The sequence below is a fragment of the Vicia villosa genome, linkage group LG2 (genome assembly GCF_029867415.1).
Source record: "Vicia villosa cultivar HV-30 ecotype Madison, WI linkage group LG2, Vvil1.0, whole genome shotgun sequence".
NCBI classification, from domain to species: domain Eukaryota; kingdom Viridiplantae; phylum Streptophyta; class Magnoliopsida; order Fabales; family Fabaceae; genus Vicia; species Vicia villosa.
This window is the reverse complement of record NC_081181.1, coordinates 143,961,279-143,988,863: the sequence shown is the minus strand read 5'-3', so window position 1 is coordinate 143,988,863 and position 27,585 is coordinate 143,961,279. Positions and strand designations below refer to the sequence as shown.

Below are 27,585 nucleotides of genomic sequence, written 5' to 3'. Positions count from 1 at the left end.
TTCTAAATATGTGGCAAGGGACATATATGTCACCCTCTCCCATTGCTGCTTTGTCTATTTTGTATCTACCAACCCACATAAGCAAAGGAAACTAGACCAACGTTTCAAACCAAACCAACATCTAAGTGCTCATTAATTAATAATGAGAAAATAATTTGTAGTATATGAATCCTGCCACTTTTTTCCATTTCCAACTGTTGAAAAGCAAAAGCTTTAGTTTTTCCTAATCTCAATCTCAACCATCATACATATTGCTTTACATTTTTTCACTATCCCAAACATCACAACAAAATGATGTGTTAAAGCAAGCTTTAGTTTTAACCTTTTGTTCTTTTTCTCTTATTCATAAAAAACATTCCACTAATTACTTACTGTACTTTCTTTACTGATCAGCAACAAGCTCTTAGTTGGTCCCACTAATAGTAGTTTAACACCTCAATGTGAATTCATGGGAAGAAAAGAACCTCTAAAAAAATTTAAAAACTCATGAAACACTTTTGGAGATTTTCCTTTTGTGGAGGTTGGACCCTCTTGATGACACAATCATCTGAATAAAAAAAGAAGGTAAAGTGTTCAATCTGACTCAGGATGACATGGAAAAATCTTTAGGGTAATGGCACAAACAAGGAATCCCATATTCCATAATTATTTGTTCTCCTTACAAGAACTTTGTGAGCAAATTAACTTGCTTTGTACAACTTGTATCATAGTCATAATTTATAAAAATTTAAATGTAAGCAAAATAATAGATAATAGTACTAATGGTTTTCCATACATACATTTTCACTTGACCCTTAAAGTCGTTTCAAGTAAAGTACTAATCAGTTTTTAAGATGATTTGTTTTGCCATCCAAAAAAGGGTAGCGGCGCAGTTTGTTGTTCGATTTCTATATAATCTTTATTATATATATCAGCTTTCTTTTTATTGAATCAATTGTTTGTTTGTTTGTTCAACTCAGGTTCTGATTAAATAGTCCATACCTCTTGGAAAGAGAGAAAGAAAACAGTTATTAAACTTGAACTTTTAGGTGTGAACATGAATAGGTTTGAACTTTGAAAGTGGTGGGCCATTTTACTTTGGAATTTTGGGTCCTCTTGGGACAAGCAATCTCAACTCTGAAAATACTTTCGGTGTCTCTGTGTATAATTTTGGACTATGTGTTCCCTTCCCAAATCCTACTATATATACCACACAATCACTCTCCACATTCTTTCCCTCTACTCTCTCTTCCATCACTCACTATCATCAAACACACTTCAACAACCTTTTGGCTTTTAATTGTAAAACCTTTACTTTTCAAGTTTCAATTTTGCAGCTGAATTAGTTAAAGGGTTATATTGCTTAGCCTGGTTCATAATTTACTTTGGGGGGTGAAATTGGTTCATAATAAGAGCACTTGAATTTGTTTTAAAACAATGATTCTGGCACATAATGGATGCACACTGTTGAAATGTCATTTATCTCTTGATAAAAACTATATTGTATACAAAAGTTTCTATTTTTGGATTTTTCAGATTTTTGATAGGTATAGTGCTCTTGGTACTTAGTACATTGTTTGTCCTAAACAATCTCAGTTTCACTTCTGTTTTTTTTTTTTCTTTATTAGTAGTAAGGAACATAGAAATATAGAATGGGAGGGGCTTCATTGCCGCCGGGTTTTCGTTTCCATCCAACCGATGAAGAACTGATAGGATATTACCTGAAAAGAAAAGTTGAGGGACTTGAAATTGAGCTTGAAGTTATACCTGTTGTTGATTTCTACAAATTTGATCCATGGGAGTTACCTGGTAGGTTATCTTCAATTTCACATGTTGATCATTTGCATGATTGCATAACGTGTGTACTTAGTGTACTACTTTAAAACTAAAACTAAAACTTTCATGTTAAGTGTGAACTGAGACTTTATGAGAAAGACAGAAAGTAGAAAACAGTTCTTGTTTTATTTTTTTTATTACTTTTCCTTTGATTGGTTAATCTTTGAAAACTTTAAGGCTGTAAAAGCCGGTTTAATAGGATTTTTTTAGTCAAAAGTTGGAAATGCTGAAAGAAATTGCTAAAGAAATTTATGAGAAGTTTAATTTGTGGTGTGTGTGGAAATCATGCAGAAAAATCTTTCCTACCAAAAAGAGATATGGAATGGTTTTTCTTCTGTCCACGAGATCGCAAGTATCCAAATGGATCAAGAACAAATAGAGCCACCAAAGCTGGTTACTGGAAAGCCACAGGAAAAGACAGGAAAGTTGTGTGTGAGGCTAGTCCATTCGTTTGCACCGAGACTGTCACGGGTTACCGCAAGACCCTGGTTTTCTACTGTGGAAGAGCGCCTTTAGGCGATCGAACCAATTGGGTCATGCACGAATACCGTCTCAACGATGATCCTAGCCAAGGCTCAGAGGTAAAACTCTCTTTTTAGTGTATGTTTGGTTTAACGACATAAACCACCTGAATCTTGACTTTGTCAAACATTGTTGGTAAAAAATGTTATACTAAATTTGTCATTATACATTCAAAGTACAAACATGTTACTTCACCTTAAAACTCGATTTTAATCAAATCAATTATTATCGGTCATTTTGTAGGGTGCTTTTGCTTTGTGCCGAGTTATTAAAAAGAACGAGAAGGCGAATGATTCCCTAGGGCATGGAGGAAAGAGGGTTAAAGCTAATGACAGGAGCAATTCCATTTCCACCGATGGGATGGAGGTTTCTTGTCAGGCAAGTCAAATGTGCAGTGGAAGTGAGAGTCATTATTCAAGTCCTATTAATTTCCCAAACAATGTGCCTAATATGGCTGGATTCGAGCAAGCTTCCTCTGATACCAATCCTTCAACCTTCTGGCTCTCCCCTGACATGATTCTCGATTCTTCAAAGGTACTATTATAAAAGACGGAAAAGTAAACTTGATAATTAAGACTTAATAGGTAGATATTAGTTAAAGATGTTCCTTCTTACCTTTTTCCTCTTCCGATTTTTAGGAGTACTCTCAAGTGCAGGTACAAGATCTCAATGGATGTTTCCCACAACAACATGACTTATTGAGTTCAATGACACCTTGGCAATCATTTGAACATACTGAAATCTCACCATGTTCATCCCACTCAAATTTTAACGCGGACATTGAATTTTCCGATGCACTTAGTCGAATCGGTTGCATTTCACCCTACACGGGACAAGGAAACTTCATGGACTTGCCTTATGAATGCTATGATCAAATTCCTTCATTTAGAGATCCAAACCAGTTCTGAAAAGAAAAAAGGAATAAGAATAACATTATCCTTCTTTTCTTGCATTACAAGTTACAAGATGTTTAATTTGGTATGAAGGTCTAATTCGCAATCAAATGAGAGTTTATGTGAGGGATTATAACTCTAGAAAGGATCTCTGAGACAACGCCTTTTTATGTCCGTCTTTGAGTGATAAGCTATGATTAATGAATCCAATCCCTTCAAATGCACCAGACAAATACTATTGAGTTCTCAAACTTCTCTTCACTTAGTCGATTTGTATTGTATTATTATATTGTGTAGGTTTCCCGGGTGACATCACTTTTTTAGATTTCATCCGAATTTGGTTTAAATCGGTTTATTGTATTATTATATGTGTGGATTATGCTTGTGGACAAAGCAAGACTCATGTTTCTACTTTTAGTTACGGTAGCCGCAATTTATCTTTTATCAGTGATTTGTTCTCTTCAATTTAAACTAAAGCTAAAGATGAATTTCACTTTAAAAGTTGATAAGATATAACAGTTCTAAAGCTCCTTTAAAAGCATCATATATTCATAAAAATTATTCAATAATGTTTCAATAAGATGTGAAATATAATTAAAAATTTGTTTACATTGTAGTGAACAATTACTAAAATGAAATTAGAAAGATCATAAAGATTTTGTTTCTGTTATTTAATAAGTCTATTCAATTCCATGTGAAGGTAAGTTGTTCCGCGAAACATCAACTAGAGGCTCCTCACAAGTCACAACAATCTCATCACCAGCTCTAAACTCTTTAAAGCCAGATAATCTTCCAAGTTCTTCGATTTCCTCGATAACGAAATCCAATTTCGCAACTGTTTCCACAAGCAAAGACGCAAAAGCAGCAAAAGGAAGCGCCTCGGAGAATTCAAGACTAGTAATAGCGATTTTACTCAACTGAGGTCTCAAAGATTTTCTCTCGTTTTCCTTCGATTGCATTAGTGAATCTCTTTTTGTTTTCCATTCAAGCAACGCGGAAGAGTCGGTTTTAACACTCGATAAAGAGAATCCAGAGGCTTTTCCGTGTTGACCGACTTGTGCAGCAGCTATTTTGAGCATGTTGTTTGCATGGTTGTGTTTGTGCTTTGAGCCTAAGAAGAGACGAGGTTGAGACTTTATCGCATTGTTTAGATCCTGCAGAGCTTCATGAAGATGATCCGACAGTATTTCGGGCGAGCAATGGCGACGGTTTCTTATGCTGTTGGAAAGTTCTATCAATACTTTCGATACTTCTGCTGCAACCCTTATGCATGGATCCTTAAACATGGCTCTTACTGATCTTGGTGTCTAAAATTTAAAAATTCAAATTAATAATGAATTTAAACAATAGTTTTAATGGGATTAGAATGAGTAAATCAGCATTTTTGTCTCCGAAATTGCAACGGCCGAAATCTTGAGTTACCTGAATTTCTGATCTCAAACAGCCATGTAGAGCGACCACGGTGTAACTGAATTGGCGAAGAACAGCTCCAACTTTTACATACTGTTGACATGGAAATTTGTGACAGTACCTAGAATGCCTTGGTTCCCAACTTGCATGCAATGCCTTGATCAATTCGAAACAGAAACAATAAGTCCTTTTTCGATTCTACGTAAAATTTCAAAGGAATATATTAAAATGAGTTTAGATATGACATATGGAGACTAACCAGCATTTCATCAATGGATTTTGAATCCAAAACACTCTTATAACCTTTGTAGATGGGATCCTCAGATGATTTGCTATCTTCAGGGCTATCGGTTTCGCCATAAAAGTATACATTGACACAAGCTGCAAGATTTTACCTTTACTATGTGTTGATTTAGATTTACAAGGTAAAATTCACAAGGTATGATATTATGATAATTTGCTTTTCATGTGGAAAAAACAAAACATGGATTATAAAATAGTAAGACTTTCCTTGTAAAAGCCTATGAAGCACTGATACACATATGAACATCATATAGGACACTGATTACAAAACATGTAGGCATCGATGAAATGAAGTAATCAAATGGAATCCATATGTGTCGGTGTGTATTGGTGTCTCACAGAGATACATATCAGATACCAGACACACGTTCAATCTGAAGTGTCGGTGCTATGTAAAATAAAAGCGAATAGAATTTTTGTGATACCGTTACTAAATGTCTGACATCTGATACATGGCTCACACATGACATCAGACACATGACACCAGATACGCCTTCAAGCTGAAGCGTCAGTGCTACATAAGTAAAAGCAAATTGAATTTTTTTAACATGATTACTAAATGTAACTAACAGTTTGCATACCCTCGATAGATTTAGCAAGGCCTTCAAGCTTGAAAGCAGTAGAATTATGGAGATCTTCTCCTGACCAATTTGGAAACATCAACAGGCTCATTATAAGGCAAATGGCACAACCTACGGCAATGGTGAATAAGCGATCGTGTGCTATCTTCAAGACGTTTTCCACACGATAGCTTGACAAAGCAATCAAATTAAAAGTCATGAGAAATATAACTAGACCATAGTCATAGTTCTTCTTTATATAAGGAATGAATCTCATATAAGTAGCTAAAGCTCCTGCAATAACAAAGTCGCATGCATGAAACCACATATTAAGAATAATATTTCGTCATCACAAACTTGTTTTTTTGTGACTGTTATAAAAGGTCCTTGTTAAGGTCTAAATCTATGTAATGTACCTATAAAAAAAATTGAAGCACCAATGATAACAGCTTGAGAGACTCTATCAGATGATGCATTTCCTATATATCCAACCATGAATGCCAACAATCCAGCTATCAGTGTCCCCAATCCTCTGTTAAGACCTTTGCATAAAGTTGCCCCTGCCATCAAAATATGAATAAAAGTTTCAAAAATAAAGGTCTTCAAGTTCAAACACATGCATGCAGTGAACACACATGTATTAGCCGAACCGTCTTTAAGGGCGTGCAAGACAGGTTACTGCAAAGGATCTAAAATTTGACTCAGTTTACTGTGGCTAGAAAGAGCCTCAAAATATATGTCACGGTTAAGCCATGACAAAATAGATTTTTACACACGGCCTTCCAAATGTTGGTTTGCCCGATAACAGAAGTCTGATAGAAGGTTGGCCCGATGACATAGCAGGTGTTACAATAAAAAAACTAACTACATATAAAATAAAACTAAAATTTATATGGAAAAAGATTGAACTGAAAATTGAGAGAGAAACTTGCCAGCAGTAAACTCAAGCACAACCACCACAGTCATGACAGCCCAAATTGCACTCTGTCCCATCTCTTTGTAAATAGGCTCCAACAAATACAACAAAGAAGCTAAAGTGAGAGACAAACCAACTTTAAATGCATGAATCACCCTTCTTGGATCTTCATGTCCAACATTCCATATAACCTTCCAACTTAAACTAGGATATCTCTTAAGCCTCTCACCAAAAACATTCACACTTTTGTTCCACTTCACAGTGGTTTTTTCATTCTGATTCTCACCCATTGTCATTTCTTTCCCACTTCCAAAATGAACTATTGGGAACATTTCTAGTTAGAAGTCCCAGTTTTGGTTGAAGAAGCATGTTTGTAATTTATAATAAAGGGTGGGAAGAAGTTGGCAATGTCATTTTTTTACATTCACGTGTAATCCATTAAAGTGATAGTTAAAGTCATAGCTTTATCAAAGTGTTTTTTTTTTTTTTTGTGGTGAATAATTACTTGTAACCTTGATGATTTTTTTGTCATGCTCATGGTTTACTTTTATGAAAATCAATATTTGGAGGGAATATGCTAAACCACTAAAAATTGGCAAAGAATGCTTGAAATTTTCCTCACCATAGCAATTAAGGTGATTACCCGACCAAGCCCACGTACTAAAAAGTACAAAGCATAAATTATCGTTAACATATCTAGGCTGCAAATTTTTAAGGGTTGATATAGTGGTGAAGGCTTGGTTAGGTCTTCAAGAGTGTATTTTTGAGTTCTTTCAAGGTCTCATGTTCAAATCCTGCTAGATGCAAACAATTTATGTGTTCGACCAAGTCTATAAAGAGCTTTTCCTGACATTAAACGGGTCTCTGCAAGTGGACGGTGGAATTGATTTCTTTGGATTAGTCAGTCAAAATACCAGATTTAAACTAGAATTCGAACTAAGATTTTATATAATGATTCGTCGTTAATTAGAGTTCGAGTTCAATTACTTAATTGCATTCATGCATTGTTGTTAACAGTTTAACATAAATGATCAATAACTCTGTGATGACTTTCTTGAGTTTTGACTTGTTTGCCTTCACGGGCAAAAAAAACTGAAAACATAATTTGGAATCCATATAAAAGAAACAGTCGTGTGAACTGTCTGCTTATTAACTTTACTTTTTTGACTAAATATGTTGTCCTCAAACAGTTGGGAGTTGATTTTGTTTTGTTATATTAGTGAGCAGTTCTCTCGTGCATTTCCAACTTCTCATGACTTCGTGCATCCATTTGAAGCTGAGGTTTCACCATGTGGCAGCGTAAACAAGTTGCCACTTGTATTGTTCAGAGTTGGTTGCAATAATTTCATTAAATTTAGGTACTTTATGCAGCTACTATTGTCCATAGTCATACATCAACAACCCCTAACAACTGGATCTATTCAAGAGGTTTTTATTGGTTGTTTACACTTTGCTGTGGATGGGAATTTCCCAAGAATGGGACCTTATGCAATACTTGTTCAAAGCACTAATAAAATTTGGAAATTTGGGGAGTTTTAATCTTTCCCATGCTTTGTAAGTTAGTTTACTCATAAGTTAGTTTCACTTTTACAATTATAATGGTTGAGTGAAAAAAATTGATATATATTTGTGGCTATTTTGTTAAGAAAGATGAATATTATGTCAAGTCACATTATCACTACACTCACATTATATCCGTTTCTATATCTTTTTGTAAGGATGCAAATATACCCCTCAATCATTATTGAAAAATAGGTGGATTCATTAATGCAGGCATCTAAATTTGGTGCAAAACAGCTTCTACATAGATCTTCAGCCTCAAATAAATAGGTGAAGAAAATGTTGGACATTTAAAAAAATTCAGAAACCAAAGTTGTGGATTTAAAAATGAAGCCAAAATGGTGAAGAATGTATCCGGAAAAAATGGAGAAGGGTGTAAAAATAAGAGAAACAAAACTGTATTAAAGACATTTTTATTTTGGATTATTAAGGTATTGTTTGTTTGACAAACACCATGCCTATCATCCTAAATCTCCTCAGACATGATCCTGCTCAGCCAGATACACCCTTTTGTTACATCATTCAATGCCTGTAGCAAAAAAAATTCAACCACCAGACTAATAATTTAAACCAGATTCCGTAATCTTAGAGATGAGATTTCTTAACTCTTTCAGTAGTAAGCTTCCTAAAATTGTAGTACATTTAATTCCCGACATACTTTCATCAAAATGCAGCAATTCCCAGGCATATATTAATAGCTAGTGAAAGAAGTAAACATTGAGGAAAAAGGAAAGTAAGCCTCAGTTATAAATGAGCGTTTTGACTACAGGTTCCAACCATATGCACAACAATCAAAGTTCGACAAATGAATAGCCATATCTCCATTTCTAAGAGATTACTTATACCCACTGCAACCTTCCCTGGTGTTCCACACACTGCTGAAATTTCCCGTCTGATGACAGGACCTGTTTCTTCACTTTAACTGGCATAGTGTCATGCTTCAGTTTAAACCTTGCTGTTGCTTTATGATGATCTGCAGATAATGCAGGAGTCTCTGATGAAACCTCGTCAAAGAATTTATTTGCTATATCTCCATCTTCGTCTATCTTAAGATGCTTTGCATACCACCCCAGACCCTGATGAAGTAAAACACAAGAACCTAGAAACATTAGTCCCCAGCTAGAAGCAAATTAATTGAATATGTAAATTATCTAACCATAAAGCTCACATAATTGGAACAAGTGAAAAATGTATGCACCAGATTCAGAGGCTCCGGTTCAAAAAGATGTGAATTATATAATCGAGAGAGTTAATGCAGAAAAACATAATAATAGGTAGCAATGGAGACAAAAATATAGCATGCTAAACAGTTAGGCTCAAAGTTTCAATATAAATGCTTTTCTTCACCAATATATATACAATTATGAGAACTTTTTAGAAGAATTAATATTTAAGAACGCTTTATGAAAGTATTTCCAATACAAAAACCCTTAGTCACACTAGTGCTTAACAGGAGTTATAAGGTTGGCACGGTGATTGGATGGAGGAGTTAAGGAGTGGAGTGATAAAGAAATTAAGAGTTCGATCCACACCCCCAACATAATACTAACACATTTTCCGTTTAAAAAAACACTAGTACTTAACAATTTTCAAAAAGTGATGAATACATTTAGTCATATTAGCTTAACTGGCAAGGTAATTTGGTTATTTCTTCCATTTATTTTTTGAAGATTCATTTATAAGCTACTAATTAGAGACATTTACATATGAACACTTGGGCTGAACTGAACCTGGAGAAAATAAGGAATAAAAACCAATACCAGCTCCTAAAAATGATATAAACCAAGTTTCACACCCCTCTATCATCTGCAGATAATTGGGTCTTTATACCTTGACATCAAATTGTTCGATTTTCCTAACATGTACAGACATATTACTTAAGATTGTGAGTGTACAAAAAAAGCTGCCCAGTAATTTGCAAGCATAACCAAACAACGCTCCCATTATACATGCTAGAAAAACTACTCAGAGAAATTATGATTAGCAAACAAGGACAGACATTTTTTGAAACAGGGCATGCTAGAAAGCAAATCATCTTAAATTTCATCATTACCAACTCATATTATGAAATAATGAACTTTTCAAATTCTAAAACATGTTTTGGTTTGAGAAAACTTTTAGTTTCATCACACTCATGTGCTGTAAGAGAGAGAAATACGAAGCAGATTAAACTTGATGCTACACAAAAATAAACTAAATCCAGTAGAGTATAATTCGAGTGCAGAAGCCCCCGATTTTAATACTTTGACATACATTACACCATCTGCTATATTCTCACCTAATTATGCTCCAGCACCATATAAATAAAGTTAAGATGCTTTCAATCCCATTGATATGCTGACAAAAAACTCAAGAAAACATCCCCAAACAGCTAGCAACAAAAGGATTTCCAGCTCGGCTACTAGTATTTAATCGAATAAGAAAAGAAAAAAAATGGCTATCCACATTGGACCCCTCAAACTTACTATATTTAATAACTATTTACTGTTTTCCGGATTAGATTAAAATAGTCCAACTATGGGTGTTGTTAAATGGTGGATATAGTGCAGAGTAGTCAATAGCAGCCAATAGAGATCCCGCTATAGCGGAGCAGAGGCCAATCGTTATGGGAAGAGCCTTAGCGGTACAGAACACTATAGTGGCTGCTAAAGGGTAAATAGAGGGATAGCGGAGCAGAGCGGTTTCTGGCCAGCTATCCTTTTCCCCTCTAAAAAACTAAAACTACCCCTTAAATTTTTACAATGTTTTAAGGGTGATTTTGGGGTTTTCATTTTTCAATCAAATTTGAGTTGAGACTCAGCCTTAACCTTCCTTCAGAGTCCTTTATGCACTCAAGAGTAATGTGTATTTTGATTTATGAATATTTTATGAGTTAAGTTATTTGTTTAGTAGTGGCTATAGGGCTATGGCTGGTGTGTAGCAGAATTTGGAGAAACGGCTAATTTCCGCTATTCGCAATTAACAACACTGCAATAACATACTATGAAGGAATGAATGACATAACATCTAGAAGTCAAGCTTATTTCAACTCTATCTAGAGGTAGGAACTAGGGATGAAACAATTTAACTGCTGTATAATCTTCACAGAGTAAAATACTAACAATCTAAAAAAATGCAATAGAATGATTTAAGTTGTCAACAATTCAGATTCAAAACATGAACGGCAATTCATTTAATCCTGATCCAAGTAATTGTTAACGAAGACGGTAATTCTATGTTTCCCCAATTGGATTTAAAAGTGATGAAATCAATTTGAATAAGAGTGTATGGATGGAAAGAAGAAAGGACCTGAACTCCGCCGTCGCCGGAGACGGAAGGAGTGAGAATGGGACCAAGTTGAGGACGATCTTGTACAACCTGAACGGGGACGCTAAAGCCTCTACGAGGAATACCGGTATCTCTGACGCGAAAGTTCGTGGGAAGAGGTTGACCGGAGGGCTGATCGTGGTTATCATCCTTAGAATCGTGATCGTGGTCGTCGTCTTTAGCAAACCCTAAGAGTCCTCCAAAAAACTTTCTGAATATTCCCATCAATTTAGAAGGAAAACAATAGAAAACGACGGCGTTGCAGCACTAAGAAGGATATGAATCGGTTTTCTTACTCGGGAAGACGAAAAAGAAACAAGACCCAACCAATGCACATCAAGTAGCAATACTAATCTTACTACTACCAACTATCGACCCGTTTCCACTTTATACTCCATACTTTATCAAATTTAATTAATTTATTTATTATTATTACTATTATGCTAATTAATAATTCATATAAAACTTAATTACTATGTAAGTTCGTTAGTTAAAAAAAAATCAAATTTCTGTTTTGTTGATGACATTTAAGAATTGCACAATTCAATATTCAATTTGTGTGACTTCTCTTTTCTTTCTTCTTGTCTTACACTATAACAAGTTTTGAGTGAAACAACAACAAAAGTTAAATGGGTGTACTTGAGAGGTCTCGGGGGTGTCGATTTATTTACTAGCATGAATTAAGATGATGTATTTTTGAATTGGTTAATTAATGTTAGATTTACTTGGCTCTTCATGGAGAATTTAACGTGGCACTCTAAAATTTGAATCTTACAACTTCAATATTTTCATAATGTCAAAAACGTTTCTGATGAAAAAAAAAAAAACAAAATAGTCTAATGAAATTCTCTATAGGAGTTTAAAATTTCCGGTATGCATTACCCATAGCTTAAAATCAATTCTATAAAGATCTGGAACTAGTTTATTGCATTATGTATAAATAGCTTTAAATCAATTCTATAAAGTACATCTTGACGGTTCAATATTCAATTTGTGAGGCCCTTTTCTCTCTTCTTGATATAACACCATCTTAACAAGAATTGTGAGTGAAGCAGCAAAAGATCTATTAGTATCGTAACAATTAATAAAAAGACTGTATACCATGTCTTGTAAAGAGTAGAAGTGAATAGATTTCAGAGTCTTTATTCTCCTGAAAGTTTACTATTTATAATGAACATCGGCTATGAAATCAATTTCTCTATAAACTCCCTTGAGTTGCAGAGTCTTTGGAGAAACATCAACACCAACTTATAAATCTCTTCCACCAACTTCTTATAAGATTAGCTTACAATCGTTCAAGAAGGAATTATTGATTTATTTGTAATTAGTCAATTGTTAGCATATTAAAAATCAATATTAATTCATAGAAAGTAAAAAATGGATTTTACCCCGATGTTAGATTCCGCGCACGTACAAAATGATTCATAAAAAAACAGTTAGAATGACCAAATAACCATCGAGGAGATAATAACCACGCAGAAGAGTCAAACTAATTACTGAGCAAAGTAAATTTCATGCAGTTTCGTGCTAGACCAATTCATTATGCACTAGTATCTGTTATGAGTTGTGCCATTATGTACGAGTAGATTGAAATGTAAAATAGCCAACAAATCTGTCTTGGCCTAAAGAGAAGTGTAAGAATGAAAATTTGTATTTGTTTTAAGCAAAGCATGTTCAGTCTTACATTTCGTGCTCCATTGTTTCTTTAAATTTATTATTCTGGCTAATGTGCACTGCTTGTTAAAGGGATTAAAAATCATGTAATGTTTGTAGTCCTGCTTGTTGTTAATGTATTTCCGTAGAGCATTACCGTTTACTATATAACTTAACCTTCTTATTATCTTCCCTGGAAGCGATCTCTCACCTTAATAAATATAAACATGCACCCAAGAGCCAAGAATGTATTGTAATTTGTAATATAATAAAGTAGTACATATAACAGCGCAACATGAGATGTGACATAAAAGTTACATAATGCATCACTCAATAAACATTATCATTAAAATACAATGTGTACATGGGGGAGATAGAGAGAATCATTTCAGTTTCCAAACTGGCTTTGGAATCAGTTCACACGCAAAATATAATGAATGAGAAAAAAAAACTATGCAATATCGGGACACCTAGATTGAACTGCATCCTTAGCTATTTGAGACTGCATCAATCTCCACCAATTAATAATCCTTGACGTTTGAAACCAGCAAACCAAATGTGTCTAGCACCTAATCTCGTATGATCCTGCTTTTGTAATATAGCGAACCCACTCAACAGTGTTGTACCCACTCTTTTCCCACACCTTCAGACGGAGAGTAAATTAGATGAAACCACTGTTATACAAAAGATGTGAAATAAAAATAAATAATGCGCATATGACTGAGATACCTTAAGAAAACGGACGCGTAAGCCTGATGCTGTGAACATAGGAACCTGCAAATAGATACCAGATGCTTTTATCAAGATGTAGTTGAAGAAGTGCATATGTTGCAAATTGTGTCTATTGTCGTAAACTAAAGCAAAGTAGTATATGAAAATCTAATAATGAATACACAGGTCCTAATCCAGAAGTTCACTCTATAATGCATATATAATTAACCTGACATTAACTAAACTAAGATAAATTGCATATTCTACATATTTCACGTATAAGCTTTCACAAATACTTTCACAGTAATCAGGAAGCTTCATCTTATTTTCATGAGATTTGTTGAAGTATCTGATGATAACAAACCTGAAACTCCATCTGAATTGGTGGTCTAGTCCATGATTTTTTTTCAGTCATTGTGGAGATAAGTTCAATTTCTGCACTCAGAGTCGGCTCAGTTTGCCCGGGAAATTTTCTTATCCTGCAAAAGATTGATATTCAATATCAGAACAGCTATATACCAAAAGGAAGATACTAAATACCAAAGTAGCGGTAAGAAAAGACCAATTTCAATAACAAAAACAAAATAAAGTGAGACACGTACTTCCAAACCAAACAATCAATAGCTGCATTATATTTTGCTCGACCAGATGTGACTGTGAAACTTGTTTTGGCTGTTTGTTTCGGCACGGGAATTTTGATAACGACACCTAGCGCAAACATCTTTGCACCAAAGACACTCTTTACCTGAAAAAACATGTTAAAAATGAATACTAAGTAAGGAACCAATGGATGATATTTAACCTTCATTAGATTTGATGTCCAACATTAAAATTTCCAAACCTTAACGTTTACTTCCATCCGTGTTCGACCAAGTTCCTTGATGGTTGGTAATACTTTGAAGGGAAGATTAACACCCTCGGTGATACGATACCTAACAACATAAAATTGTTTTAGCCAAAAACCCGGCACCATTAAGAATCCATTACATCCTATATTACATGTGAATTTTGTAAAACCAAGTGATGCAAATTGGTAAAGTAGATTTCTTGGAAATACAAAAACCAGCTTTAAATTTCATGCTAACACTCTCTCAAGAGGGAGGTTACTGTCACTTCAGAGCTAAAAATACTATCAAAGAAAGAAAATAATCTGGTAAGACAAAGGTTTTAGGATATAGATTAAAGAAGAGTTAGTTAGAGAGCATAACAACAACAATATAAGTTTTCTCCAATTCAGTGACAACGAATACATGGACCAATTGACGCCAAAATATCCTTTCATAAATCATGTCTAATGAAAGACTACTTAAATCCAAATCCTTTTTTTTAATGGTTTGATGTATAGTTTTCAAGGTCAAAGAATGTATAAGCAAATTTCTAATTAAATGGGACTAGGAGTTGAGGAAAATGTGAACAGCATGATAGCATATAGGCAAAATCACGCATACGATCCTTTAAAATGGACCCATTTTCATAGAAAGGACAAAACTCTTTCATAGAAGACTTGAATCATAACATAGAGATGCAATAATCCCTTTTCCCTATCAAAGTTTGATAGTGATGAAGATCTACCAAGAAATAGGATATCAGTTCCCCAGTACTAAAGTCAACAGAAATTGCATGTGATATTTTTGGTAAAGGTTCATAAAATAAAATTTGAAAAAACAGGAATCAACAGTCATCAGCTTACTTCATTAGTTCAAATTCACCATCTGGAGGCACAAAACTAACAGTCTTCTCCGAGTTGAACCTCGTCAAATTTACACATTGATGGAAAGTGACATCATCAAGCTCAATAGTTTTGCCACTACAAAACAGATTTTATTGATGATAAAAAACAATACTATCAGAATATCAACACACTAAAAGGACCAAATTGGAAAATTGGAAAATAACATCGAAAGGAAAAAAATATGGGGAAATCATATCCAAATGATAACTACCTTTTAGTAGGACGTGATTTAAGTTGTGACTCTTTCTCAAGGCCAATCTTGTCATTCAAACCCAACTTCAAATCAGGCATTCCAGAAAGAAAGCACTTCATAAGAATCTTCCCCGTTACATCACAGCGCAAAACAACGCCTAAAACCATAAAACAATTAGCAGGCAATCTAGCAAACAGCAACATACAATCAAAGATCATGATCATAACTCACCTTTTGACGACATAAGAAGATTCACACTCTCCACAATATCTAGGAAGACCTGTAATATGCAATGTTGTAAACTTGAAATAGAATGGAAATAATCATAAAAAATAGATGTCAGATGGTATAAACTCCACCTCATTCTTTTTGTATACAAGGCCTTCTCTCCGCCAACCAACAGCACCAGTAACTTGTAACGTTGCATTTGGAACAGGTCTCTCTGATGCCTGTTGCCCCCAATCAATGCACACATCAAAAAATGAAATAAAGGATCTAATGGAATATCCAATAGATCAAACATATTGAGCAATGCAAACAATAAAACAGAGAAAATTGAGAGGTATACACAATGAACTTGACACATTTCGAACAGGTATCAGTGGCAGTCCCCTCCCCCAAAAAAAAAATTGCAAAGAGAAAAATTCTTTCGCATATTATTTGAAATTTAGTATATATCAATCCGTATATATTTTATTCTACAAGATTCCCTTTTACAAAAATAAATCATGCATGTATGATCCTGAACATGATTGTGTCCTATCGCATTTGCTACCATGTCCTTGTTTCAAGGTATTTACAATAGCACGTGCAAACTAACCTTGGATGAAAATGGGGATCGGACTCCTTCCTGAGTGATATAAAGCTTTAAGATCTCCGGTGAAAGGTTTTGTGGATAACCAAAGTCCATGATTTCTGCAAGTACTTGTAAATACTTATCACTAACCCATCCAATAATTCAAATGATAAATATTTTGTCACAAACAAGAACAAAACATCGTCTTTTATAGTTATACTGAACCTGTTTGAAAAATAGATAAAAGCACAAAAACACCTTATACAGTTATGAAGCAAAAGCACTGTAGCAGATTCAAATACAAATGTGTGAAACACCAGCCACTTCCATTGCAGTTCCTTGGGTTATTATCTATTGGCTTAAATAGGTTGTTTATCCCTGCAAATATACCATTTTTTGCTTTTAGTCCCTATACTTTTTTTTTTGTTTTTTAAAGGATAGATGGAAGAAATTATTTCCACAGCCTATTTAACGAAGAATGTGAGATTCTATCGAGACTCTAATAGGTTAGACATTAGAGAGGAAGATCAAAGTTATATCCTCTAGTGTCAGTTTCAAGAACACGAGGTAAAAGAAGCCCTAAAAAGGATGGATAATGGCAAGGCAGTCGGGCCAAACAAATATCCATTACGGTATGGACAAATCTTGAAGATAGAGACATTGGGTGGCTCACAAAGTTTTTTCATGAGATTATGTCAAAGGAAATGTTGGAAAGTGGAGAAGCACTTTAATTTTGATTTACAAAACAAAGAGATACAAAAAAAAATTGCGCAATTATAGAGTGAGTAAACTTATAAGTTGTATCATGAAGTTATGAGAAAAAGTAATTTAACAGAGACTAGACTATGAAAAGAGACTCAAGTTACTGGTAATCAATTTGATTTTATGCCTAATAGGTTGACCATGGAGCAATCAATTTACAACAGCGTGTGATGGAGCGATATCAAGATGGATCAAAAAGGCTTGCACTTGGTTTCACTGATTTGGAGAAGACGTATGACAGAGTGTCTAGAAAGATTTTGTGGAAAGCTCTAAAAGCCAGCATCAAGAGCCAGCATCAAGAGGCGTGTTTTTCTATGTGCTATATTAATACTTGGAGTCGAGGGAAGAATTAAATGGAAGGTTGGAGACCTGGGGACAAATCATCGAAGTGTATGGTTTTTGCCTGAGTAGAAGCAAGACAGAGCTTATGGAATGTTATTTTAGCAATAAAAAAAAAAGCATAACATTTTTATTCTTAGAGGTGAGAGTTGAAGATCATATCATACCATAAGTTACACAGTCAAATATCTTGGGTTCACATAGTGCAAACACAGAAAAAGAAAGAGATGCAAACCAATGAATGCAAATTAGGTGGTTGAAATTAAGGAGGGACTCCAGTGTTTTAAGTGACACAAAAGTACGGCTCAAGCTGAGAAGAAATTTGTCGTACAATTGTATAAGTGTTGAATGGAATGAAGTATTGGGCGGTAAAGAACCAACATGAAAATAAAATAAGCGTAGCAAAGATGATGTTATGTTGAATGTGTAGTAAGACTAAACGGAATAGGATTAGAAATGAAAACATTGGAGATAGTTGGGATAACACATCATAAAAACTATGGTGGAAACTCGGTTTAGGTTATTTGGGCATGTAGAGAGAAGACCTGTAAATTTTATGGTAAAGATAGTAGATCAAATATAGGGTAGTCAAATTACTAAAGGCAAAGGAAGACTTAAAAAACTGTAAGAAAAACTATTTAAAAAGATTTACAAATCAATGAGTTGGATAGAGATATGATTATAATAGAACATTTTGGTGTGGTTTAATCGATGTAGTCAACCCCATTTAGTGGGATAAGGCTTGGTTGTTGTTGTTTAATCCTAGCAAATATATCGATTTTTTGCTTTTCTTCTTTGTTTTATTTTATAGTCCATGTAAAATTTGTACTTGTTGAAATTGGTGTCTGTAATATGTATTTAATCATTATGTAGTTCATAGTTGAGGGACTAAAGTAAATCATCTGCATATTCCAAAGATCAATTTCAACGTAAGCAAATATTTGAGGGACAAAAGAAAAACAAGGACCGTAACAAAAAGTAGTACATTTGCAAAGACTAAAAGCAAATAGATCTTTTTAAAAGGATTAAAAACAAAAGGTGTTACATCTGCAAGGACCAAAAACATATTTAAACCTTGTCTATTTTAACCAAGGTAGTTTCCATTAAACTCTCTAGAGATGATAGAATCTTCAAAACTCTCACGAGAACTAGCTACTGAATGCTAACTTACTACCCATGCCCAAGGCATATTCCCATGATTCCAAAATATCCAACTTCTATTCATCACTGTCTGCCATTATACACTCTCCGGCAATCTCTCAATTGCCACTTGTATAACCACGCCTCTCCCGTTACTTTTCCTCCACTCGACCCTTTTCCCCCCTTATATAGAATGCATCTTACAGATCTTACGGCAATAGCTTAAGTGCTGCACTACTTGGCTGTTAATATTAGTTGATATACTAGGTCCACAGGGTCCATCACTTTCAAATATTCACATATGTAACTCACTAACTCTTCAATTCATATATAAGAACATAGCTAGAAAATATCCCTTATAAATACCGAAATTATTAACTAAAACCCTTTCATTGACTTTCAGAAATAGCAGGCATAACAGAACAATATCAAAAACATTGAAGGAATTTAATTCATCAACATGCAGATTACATACCGTCTAGAAGCTCATAAATGAGTACAAAATTGTTGCGAATTGCATCCTCGTCAAAGGCACCACCAAAATATGATTTGAATAATGCAACAGCCTGCAACGAAAAAAAGACATACAACAATCATTTATATAATCACATGCAAATGTTAATCATAATCAAGTATCAAGAACAAGATCCCCAGAGAAAGTTATGTAAGCACAAGAAACAAAGACCTCAAAGCCTTTGCCTCTAGAGACAAGTCATCATAGTTTGATGGACAAAGCCAAACATCTATCTAATAAAGGGTAATGAAAAACAGAGTTTAAATACCTCCACTACAAACTTGAAAGCACAGGCTACATTAGCATTGGTGCTGACAACAATCACAATGTAGACATTGCTTATCCTCATGTAAAAGAAAGAACAGCCACCAATCTGCTTCACAGGACAGGTACCAAGTTCTTTTGTTTGCATTATATGCGTCCGAAAAGCATCAACCATATTTCCCCTGTAAAGCAACCAATTCCAAGGGTTTGCCAAAGAGGCATTAATATTATAAAAGCAAAAAAACTCACTATAACTAGTCCTAGCTGCAATACACTAAAATGTTCAGCAAATCTGCCACAAAAATTGTTCAAAAACTGAAATGATAACATAACATACTTCAATCAAAACATTCTCAATAGTTTTCCTATAAGCAACCAATACAATTTAACATGTATCCAAGCTCGAAATGAAGAATATGATCTAAACTAGGTCATAGCAAGTTTGAGAGTGCGGAAAATTGACACGGTTCATTTCATCACTAAGATCTCTACTGAAAGAGAGAGGAAAGAGATTTTACCCAACATCGTCGCGATAAAGACGATTGATGAGAACGTCACCGCGGAGGTTCAAGAAGTAAACAGCGGAAGCAGCCACCGGCATCTCCGATCCAGTGTATCAACTTCCAATTTCACCGACGAAGATCTAGATCAATCAGAAACGGTAGTTTCGCAGCGGATCTGGGGGTTTGAGGAAGAGGAAGAGCAACAGCGAAACGTCGTCGTCGACGGTGAGATGAGAAAAGAAAGCGTTAACAAAATGAGGAATATTCAGGCTCCGTTATGAGTCGTCGGATTGACGGGTCAGGCACACCACACCAATACCCAACACCGTTTAACAATACACCTTCTTTTGGCACGTGCGTTGGTGGATATTTTAGTTCATTTTTGTTAGAGTATTTTAGTTGTCATCGTATAGAATATAGAAAAATGTCTTCTACTACCATAACAAAATTATAAATAGATTTTTTAATTTTTTTTATGTTAGTTATTACAATGTTTGATGTTAACTAGATTTATAAACTCTATTTTTTCTTTTATGTGAAATAGAAATGGGATATGTTTAGAAGCTAAATTTAGACAAATACTATAAATATTTTGTTATCAACATCAGTAAAAATATGAATTGCTTTTATTTTTCAAAAAAAACATTATTTCTTTAATCTTCTGAAATTGATCAGGAGGGATCGCAAAAGTATATTCTCTTTATTATTTTTTATAAGTAAATTTTGATTTTTTTTTTTTTTAGGTTCATTGAATAACTGATGTATTTGGACTCTATATATGTTAGATACATCAATTATGCAATGAATCTAAAAAGTTAAATTTTGCTTACAAATAGGAATGGAGGGAGTAGGTTTTTGGAAAGGATGATTGGCCACTATTGTTGGTGGTTTTAGGTTTTCTTGTGTTTTCCTCTTTTTTATGTTATTCATCGCCCCCTTTTTTACGTTGTTGAAGGTCTAATTTATAGTGCAAACCCTTCCATTTCACTAGATACTAAATAGTTATGATTCATGGTCATAATATACGTAACTGTCACATTCATTAATGTTGGTCGTAACATATGAATGACCTTTGAGCATCATAATAGATATTTGGCTCGTGTCACCATTTTCCCATAGTATAACGCAGCATCCGGGTTATGGTACTTGTCATCGTATCGTCCTTCAATTGTAGGTGCACAATCTTGGCCCATATCAGGGCTACCTAACAAAATTTGGGATGTACATAAGCCCCCAAAGCACGAGGATTGTAAGGGTGAAGTGTTTTGACTTTATCGCAGGTTATATAAACTTGGCATAAATGTATTTTACGTTTACGCATTTTAATTAAGTAGTTTCCTATAAATTCATGGTCTTGATAACTTGTCCCCTTTTCGAGGGATTCATCTTAATGTATATTGGGAAGAATTACGACTTTATTAGAGTCGGAAATGGCCATGACTTCGATGGAGAAGCCAGAGAACCCTGATGGTTTTCGCAATGTAGAAAATTTAGAGGAACCATGTGGGATTTTGATCTGTTGATTTCGTATAACTCGGTATATTCTAGACATAGAAAAGTCGAGGAGCCCCCGTGGGATCTCGACATGTTTAAAATCATAGAATCCGGTAGGTTATAGACATAGGGAAGTTGGAGAGCCCGAGTGGGATCTCGGCATGTTAAAAGTCACAGAAGCCGATATGTTCTAGACATAGGGAAGTTGGAAAGCTCTAGTGGGATCTCAACCTATTAAAGTCGTAGAACCTGACAGGTTTTAGAAATAGAGAAGTAGGAGAGCCCCAGCGAGATCCTGACCTATTTGAAGTCAATTTGAAGTCATAGAACCTGGTAGGTTCTAGATATATAGAAGTCGAAGAGTCCTAGTGGGATCTCGACATGTTTGAAGTTATAGAACCCGGTAAATTTCTAGACATAGAGAAATTGGAGAACCCTAGTGGGATCTCTACATGTTTGACGTTGTAGAACCCGACATGTTTCTAGACATAGAGAAGTCAAAGAGCCTCAGTAGGATCTCGACATGTTTGAAGTCATGGAACCTGGTAAGTTATAGACATAGAGAAGTCTGAGAGTCCTAATGGGATCTTTACCTTTTTGAAGTTTCGTCTTAACTACGCCAATGCTTGGCCTTATTATTAGAATCGCAATAGCCCATAGGTTGTTGAATATCATTAGTAACCAAATCCTAAAAGACTTAGATGTATATAGGTTGGCAAACCCCAAATAGATTCTGTTTCATTCTTCTTTTTTTACGTTTTATCTCGTTGATAAATAATTGATTTGTTTGAGTGAAAATCTAAATAGAATGGTCATCCCTAGGCAGTTCTTATCTTATCCTTAGTTGAAGTTTGTACCGTATAGATTCAAAAAGCTCAGGTGGGCGGGGAACTATTATCAGGGGATCCTGATGGATCTCAGCGTATTAAACACAGATTGGCTCATCCCAAGTGGATCGTGATGGATCCTTGTGTAAGGTCGAGGATTTGTTAACCAAGTTTCTTAAGATCAGGGGTATTTTAATTTGGCCAGGCTAGGGGTATATTAACATAGCTGATGTGCCAGAGGTATTTTAACATAGTTTTGTAAGGTCACGAGTATATTAACATAACCTGGCCAGAGGTATATTAACACAGTCTAATGCGCCAGAGGTATGATAACATGGTTAATATACCAGAGGTATGTTAACATGGCTTTTTTAAGGTCATAGGTATATTAACATAACCTGGCCAGAGGTATATTAACATCGCCGATGTGCCAGAGGTATGTAAACATGGTTGGTGTGTTAACATTGCTTTTTTAAGGTCGGAGGTATATTAACATTACTTGGCCAGAGGTATATTAACACATTTGATTTTCCAGAGGTATGTTAACATGGTTTTTTTAAGGTCAGAGGTATATTAATATAATCTGACCAAAGATGTGTTAACATAATTGTTGTGCCAGAGGTATGTTAACATGGCTTATTTAAGGTCAGATGTATATTAACATAACCTGGCCAAAATTATATTAACATAGTTGATGTGTCAGAGGTATGTTAACATGGCTTACTTAAGGTCATGGGTATATTAACATAACCTGGCTATAGGTATATTAACATAGCCTAATTCCCCCCGTAGATGTCTTCGGTTAAATCCCCATAGTGAAGGTTGTGGTGTCGTTTTTTTACCTCCCCGTTTCACTTGGGAGGACGGCACGCTAGACCCTTCACGCGAAATTTGGAAGGAGAATGCGCCCGTGGCGGGATGAATTTTGTTTCAGTTCTTCCTACGATATCACACGAACTTTTTAATTATCCTACGAGGAGGAAAGGGGAAAAAGATCTCAAATAAACCCTAGGAGTTTGTTAAGTGTGGGGATTCACCTAGACTAGAAATTCTGGAGTCCGGGGGGTCGGTTATACATAGGGAAGAGTTTAAGTACCCTACATATCCATAGTACTCTACGGGAACCTTCTCTGTGTCTATATGTTTGTGTTTGTTGCTTATTGATTGGGAAAGTTTCTCCTTTGTGTTAGGAGAAGGAATTGAATTGATTTAAAAAAGACATACTGACTATTTTTGTTTTTTTTTATTAGCTCGCTGAGATTCCTTGTGAACCTCATGCCTACATATCCCTAATGGAAGTCAGAGCTTTTTGTAGTTCGGAGAACTAATTAGGGAAATTAATATTTTTTTGGGTGCCTTGCTTGAAGCTCAAGGTTGAAGCTTGAATTAAATCTCTGTTTACAGTAAAGAGACATGAAATCATCTTTACAGAGAGGTATTTCTACTATTCCACCACAAACATTTTTAAAGTGACAGAAAAGCTGAATTCATTTCATCAAGATAGGGAGCCTACTTGGTTGATCAAGTATGATAGCCACATTCCTCTTGAATGAAAGAAGGATTATCATCCAAATTAGGGAAAGTGTACAAGTCTGGGTTTGTTTTCCTCAGAGCATGCCTTTCAAAGTCCTAAATGGGAGAATGTTTGAAATTGAAATTGAAATTGAAATTGAAATTGAAATGTTTGTTTGTTTGAATGTGGTGAGATAGGAGAAATATCTCTCTATAGAGATAAGCTATGTCTATCTATTGTTTGAAAGATTTGATTTTTAGCTGACTTGTATGAGGCCCAAGATTGAGGCTTTTGATTGATTGATTATTTTATTGACTCTGGGAGATAACTCTATTGGGGATTGACTTAAACTAAGAAGTTTTTGTGTTCTGTACAAAGCCCAGAATTGAGGCTGACTCTTTATTGGGGAATATGTCTTTTTACTGACTGAGACTGGTGAGATTATCTTTTTGAAGAATGAATTTTTAGAAGCTAACCCTTTCCAGGGAATTTGGATTTTTTAAAGGAGTGATTTTGGAAGCTAACCCTTTCCAGGGGTTTTACTCTGCTGGAGAGTTTGTCTTTTGAAAGAATGAATGGAGGCTGACCCTTTCCAGGGGTTCATGAATGATGGCAGAAGGATTATCTAGTTGAGACTTCTTGTTTAAAGCCCAAGATTAAGGCTGACATTGACTGAAGATAAACAAATATGGATCCTAGACTCTGCTAAGGAAATTAATGAAGATAATGGTGACAGAGACTGCCCATGTCTCTCATTCCAAAAGGTGTACTCAATGTGAGATTGAGACATTCTTAGCTTGTTTAAAGTCTGGTTTGAAGAATGGAAGAAACTCACCAGAGTAGGCTAAAAGGTGACTAAAGACCTGTTCCTATGTTTATAAGAAACCTGATGGGTCCTTGTATACAAGCTCAAGAGGAAGCTGGGAATGCTTTTAGGAAGCCTGTGGGTCCTTGTACAAAGCCCAAGAGGAGGCTAATCGAGTGTCATCGAGGGTCCTTGTTATAGCACAAGAGATAGCTATGTGGTTTTGAACTTAATTTGGCTTTAAGCACATGGGTAAGAGGTTTCACCAGGAATAATTCCTCTTGGGTGGATGTGTCCTAGTTTTGTTCTAAGGCTTTTTCAAGATGTTTCACCGGGAATAATTCATCTTGAGAGTTTGAACTAAAGATCTCTAATTAGGAAAGAGCCTTCACCGGGAAGACATTCTTAATCCTAGGCCATATTCCTATATATATATATATATATATATATATATATATATATATATATATATATATATATATATATAGTTTAACTGTCCTAAGGTTTACACTCAGATGTAGTTCTAATATATAAACAGTTTATATTTGACAGTAATTTAAATAAAGACTGTAAATTGAAAGCTTGTAAAGCCTAACCTGGATGGAGTGGAGGCCTTTGAAGATGTATGTACAAAGCCTCACCAGCAGTTTTGTTGTTTTATTGATAACAGTTGAATATTTATGATAAACAGTTAAAGGTTTTTGAAAACAGAAGAAGTGGAGATGGACATAGGTCACATAGGTATCTGAAGAGTTTCACCGGGAATAATGCCCTTCAAATACCAGAGAAATGTTTTGAAAACAGAAAGATTTTGTAAATACAGTTTTTGAAAACAAACTATAAAAAGAAAAAGGTGTTGAGACTTACACTCTATTAGATGCCCACTTGAAAATGATTTACTGTTTATGAGAAACAGTTGAGGAGATACAAGGTTTTGGTGTCTGAAAACCTGGATCGTTTGTTTGATTGGAGATTGAAAATAGTTTTAAATTTTTGACAAAAAATCAACTTAATTAAAGTAAAGATAAAATCTACACCTAATTAAGACCTAAATGGCTTAGGGTTTTATCACAAAAATATTCATACAATAATTAGGTTAAAAAAAAAATAAAACATATATTTGAAGTATTAAGAAAATACTTAAAAATACACCATTTTAAACCTAATAAAAATACATGAAATAAATAATATTTTTTGTGATTTTTTGATTGTTCATAAAATAGATATATTAAATGACAAGTGTGTGAAAAATGAAGAGAAAACGATTTAATTTGATAAGTGAATTAATTGTGTGAAGTTTGTGAAGAAAATGAAGGAAATTAGTGATAAAAAAAATAGTTTGGTCTTCACCAAGGTTTGAACCTGCGCCCTCTAGGACACCAACACAAAACACTTACCAACTGAGCCAAGCGCGTGGCTTGTTAAAAGAAGGAGCGTGATTGATTATATGTGAAACATTGTTCTGAAATGACTAAAAAAAATAAAACCAAAACAAAAGGTCCGAGGGGGGATCGAACCCCAGACCTTAGGCAATAAAGACTTTGGACGCGCGCTGTAACCATTAGACCATTACGATGAATTCGTAAATAGCACACCCACCACTAAATTTATTTTAAACTTAGACCTAAGAATTCAAAAAATGGCGCCATCACCATTATCATCTTCAACCTCTAGCTCCTCCATCTTGGATTTCTGAACTCTCTCATCTCTCAACCATTTTAAACGATTCAAACATCAAACTTGCTCGTTTTTAAACAAGGAACATGATTATGATCACAAAATTCATTTATTATAAGTGTAACTAAAGAATTTCAGTATGAACACGAAGAACACATAAACCCTAATTTTAAAATTAAATGATGAACAAGATGAATAAATGAATGATGATAGAGGGTTTTTAATCCTTTGATGATGCTGAACAAACTGGTATCGAGATATATCAAGAAGAGTACTTAAATATGAGTGTTAGAGTTTGAAAAAATACCTCTGAAAGTGGAGGTTGATGGCTATGGTGGAGAACTTCTGGCTATGGCTGAATGATCCTAAAAGCATCCTAGGGACTCAGTGATGCTAACTGAATGCTTATTGTAACTTGAATGCTTTAGAATTGCCCTGCTCGACTCCCTCGATTTGAGCTTCAAGTGAACATGGAGGTTGAGGATTCTGAACTTACAGATGAGCTGCGACCATCTGGATAGCTTCACCACACCCTAAGGAACCTGTTTGGATGCTTGGACTTGCTTGACACCTTCTGAATTGCTCTATGGGCCTCTAACTGCACAAGCTTCAAAATGAAAGCAACAATGGTGTTCCCCCATTTACATAAATGATCCAGAGGTTTGGATCAACTCCAATGGACCTCCTTAAAATGTTAGAAGGCTTACTTTCAAAAGAGAAGCTCTGGTTTGAAGAATTCGATTCTTCTTGCCAAAGAATTTTTGAAAACTATAAGCAAGAGGGAGAAATGAAGAAAGCAATAAATTATGGTTGCTTTGGTGTGATTAATATGAAGGATGACACTTCTATTTATAGGAAAAGAGCTCTGTACAGATTGGAGGAGTGAGCTTGCTTAATGAGAGAGTTTTGGTTTCTTGGCCATGAAGAAATTCAAAGAATCTCCAAAATGCAATGATGGCCAAACCGAGCTAGCTCCCTATCCATTGATCTTATCTGATCTTAGGGAACATTTCTGATATGTAGAGGCTTTCTATTGGCTTAGGAGAAGATTCCAATTGATGAATCATTGCTTACCATAAATTCTCAAAAGTAATGATTACATAATCACATGTTCTTGTTTTTGGGAATCTTCTTCAATCCTAATGCCATGGTGGAAGTGGATGCATGGTATGTTTACAGATTTATTATGGGTCGTGTAGCATCCATTAGTGAAGCCATTTGCACAAAATTGCAAAGTTTCAAATTGTACATGACCTATAATTTCACTTCATGAGGCCAACTTTGAACAAGTATAACTCCTAGCTCAAAATGAATTTGGAGAAGGTTGAACACAATTTGGAAATCCCTTAACATGTACTTCAATTCATTAGTTTGGAG

At 34.9% G+C, this 27,585-nt stretch overlaps 4 protein-coding genes across 4 annotated transcripts; 1 reads left to right on the top strand and 3 right to left on the bottom strand.

Moving 5' to 3' along the window:
• The first annotated feature begins 999 nt into the window (after window positions 1-999).
• LOC131652309 (NAC domain-containing protein 71-like) lies at window positions 1,000-3,698 on the top strand. The gene is made up of 4 exons (XM_058922139.1): window positions 1,000-1,788; window positions 2,107-2,396; window positions 2,581-2,871; window positions 2,976-3,698. Exons 1-4 carry the CDS (start codon window positions 1,632-1,634, stop codon window positions 3,243-3,245), a joined length of 1,008 nt encoding a protein of 335 aa, XP_058778122.1. The 5' UTR covers window positions 1,000-1,631; the 3' UTR covers window positions 3,246-3,698.
• Window positions 3,699-3,748: 50 nt separating this feature from the next.
• LOC131652308 (aluminum-activated malate transporter 12-like) lies at window positions 3,749-6,758 on the bottom strand. Its single transcript, XM_058922138.1, has 6 exons — window positions 6,436-6,758; window positions 5,920-6,063; window positions 5,525-5,797; window positions 4,900-5,021; window positions 4,653-4,796; window positions 3,749-4,537 (listed from the first exon to the last, which is right to left on the bottom strand). The coding sequence occupies exons 1-6, from the start codon at window positions 6,749-6,751 to the stop codon at window positions 3,911-3,913; spliced, it is 1,626 nt and encodes a 541-aa protein (XP_058778121.1). The 5' UTR covers window positions 6,752-6,758; the 3' UTR covers window positions 3,749-3,910.
• A 1,779-nt stretch (window positions 6,759-8,537) lies between these two features.
• On the bottom strand, window positions 8,538-11,639 carry LOC131652307 (uncharacterized). Its single transcript, XM_058922137.1, has 2 exons — window positions 11,268-11,639; window positions 8,538-9,055 (listed from the first exon to the last, which is right to left on the bottom strand). The coding sequence occupies exons 1-2, from the start codon at window positions 11,508-11,510 to the stop codon at window positions 8,819-8,821; spliced, it is 480 nt and encodes a 159-aa protein (XP_058778120.1). The 5' UTR covers window positions 11,511-11,639; the 3' UTR covers window positions 8,538-8,818.
• Window positions 11,640-13,252: 1,613 nt separating this feature from the next.
• On the bottom strand, window positions 13,253-20,278 carry LOC131652306 (AP-2 complex subunit mu). The gene is made up of 13 exons (XM_058922136.1): window positions 19,908-20,278; window positions 19,394-19,571; window positions 19,087-19,177; window positions 16,395-16,489; window positions 15,934-16,023; window positions 15,806-15,854; window positions 15,593-15,731; window positions 15,340-15,456; window positions 14,491-14,581; window positions 14,252-14,394; window positions 14,014-14,128; window positions 13,668-13,712; window positions 13,253-13,581 (listed from the first exon to the last, which is right to left on the bottom strand). The coding sequence occupies exons 1-13, from the start codon at window positions 19,988-19,990 to the stop codon at window positions 13,501-13,503; spliced, it is 1,317 nt and encodes a 438-aa protein (XP_058778119.1). The 5' UTR covers window positions 19,991-20,278; the 3' UTR covers window positions 13,253-13,500.
• Between the last annotated feature and the right edge of the window lie 7,307 nt (window positions 20,279-27,585).

What these genes read in the sequence shown, in the direction of transcription:
- LOC131652309 (XM_058922139.1), top strand. Translation starts at nt 1,632, where the DNA reads ATGGGAGGGGCTTCATTGCCGCCGGGTTTTCGTTTCCATCCAACCGAT. An exon ending in TGATCCATGGGAGTTACCTG is followed by an intron (nt 1,789 to 2,106) that starts GTAGGTTATCTT and finishes GAAATCATGCAG; the next exon opens with AAAAATCTTTCCTACCAAAA. An exon ending in TGATTCTCGATTCTTCAAAG is followed by an intron (nt 2,872 to 2,975) that starts GTACTATTATAA and finishes TCCGATTTTTAG; the next exon opens with GAGTACTCTCAAGTGCAGGT.
- LOC131652308 (XM_058922138.1), bottom strand. Translation starts at nt 6,751, where the DNA reads ATGTTCCCAATAGTTCATTTTGGAAGTGGGAAAGAAATGACAATGGGT. An exon ending in AATCCATTGATGAAATGCTG is followed by an intron (nt 4,797 to 4,899) that starts GTTAGTCTCCAT and finishes GAATTGATCAAG; the next exon opens with GCATTGCATGCAAGTTGGGA. An exon ending in GTTTGAGATCAGAAATTCAG is followed by an intron (nt 4,538 to 4,652) that starts GTAACTCAAGAT and finishes TTTAAATTTTAG; the next exon opens with ACACCAAGATCAGTAAGAGC.
- LOC131652307 (XM_058922137.1), bottom strand. Translation starts at nt 11,510, where the DNA reads ATGGGAATATTCAGAAAGTTTTTTGGAGGACTCTTAGGGTTTGCTAAA. An exon ending in CCGGCGACGGCGGAGTTCAG is followed by an intron (nt 9,056 to 11,267) that starts GTCCTTTCTTCT and finishes TTACTTCATCAG; the next exon opens with GGTCTGGGGTGGTATGCAAA.
- LOC131652306 (XM_058922136.1), bottom strand. Translation starts at nt 19,990, where the DNA reads ATGCCGGTGGCTGCTTCCGCTGTTTACTTCTTGAACCTCCGCGGTGAC. An exon ending in GATCCCCATTTTCATCCAAG is followed by an intron (nt 16,024 to 16,394) that starts GTTAGTTTGCAC and finishes TGGGGGCAACAG; the next exon opens with GCATCAGAGAGACCTGTTCC. An exon ending in TACGCGTCCGTTTTCTTAAG is followed by an intron (nt 13,582 to 13,667) that starts GTATCTCAGTCA and finishes CTCCGTCTGAAG; the next exon opens with GTGTGGGAAAAGAGTGGGTA.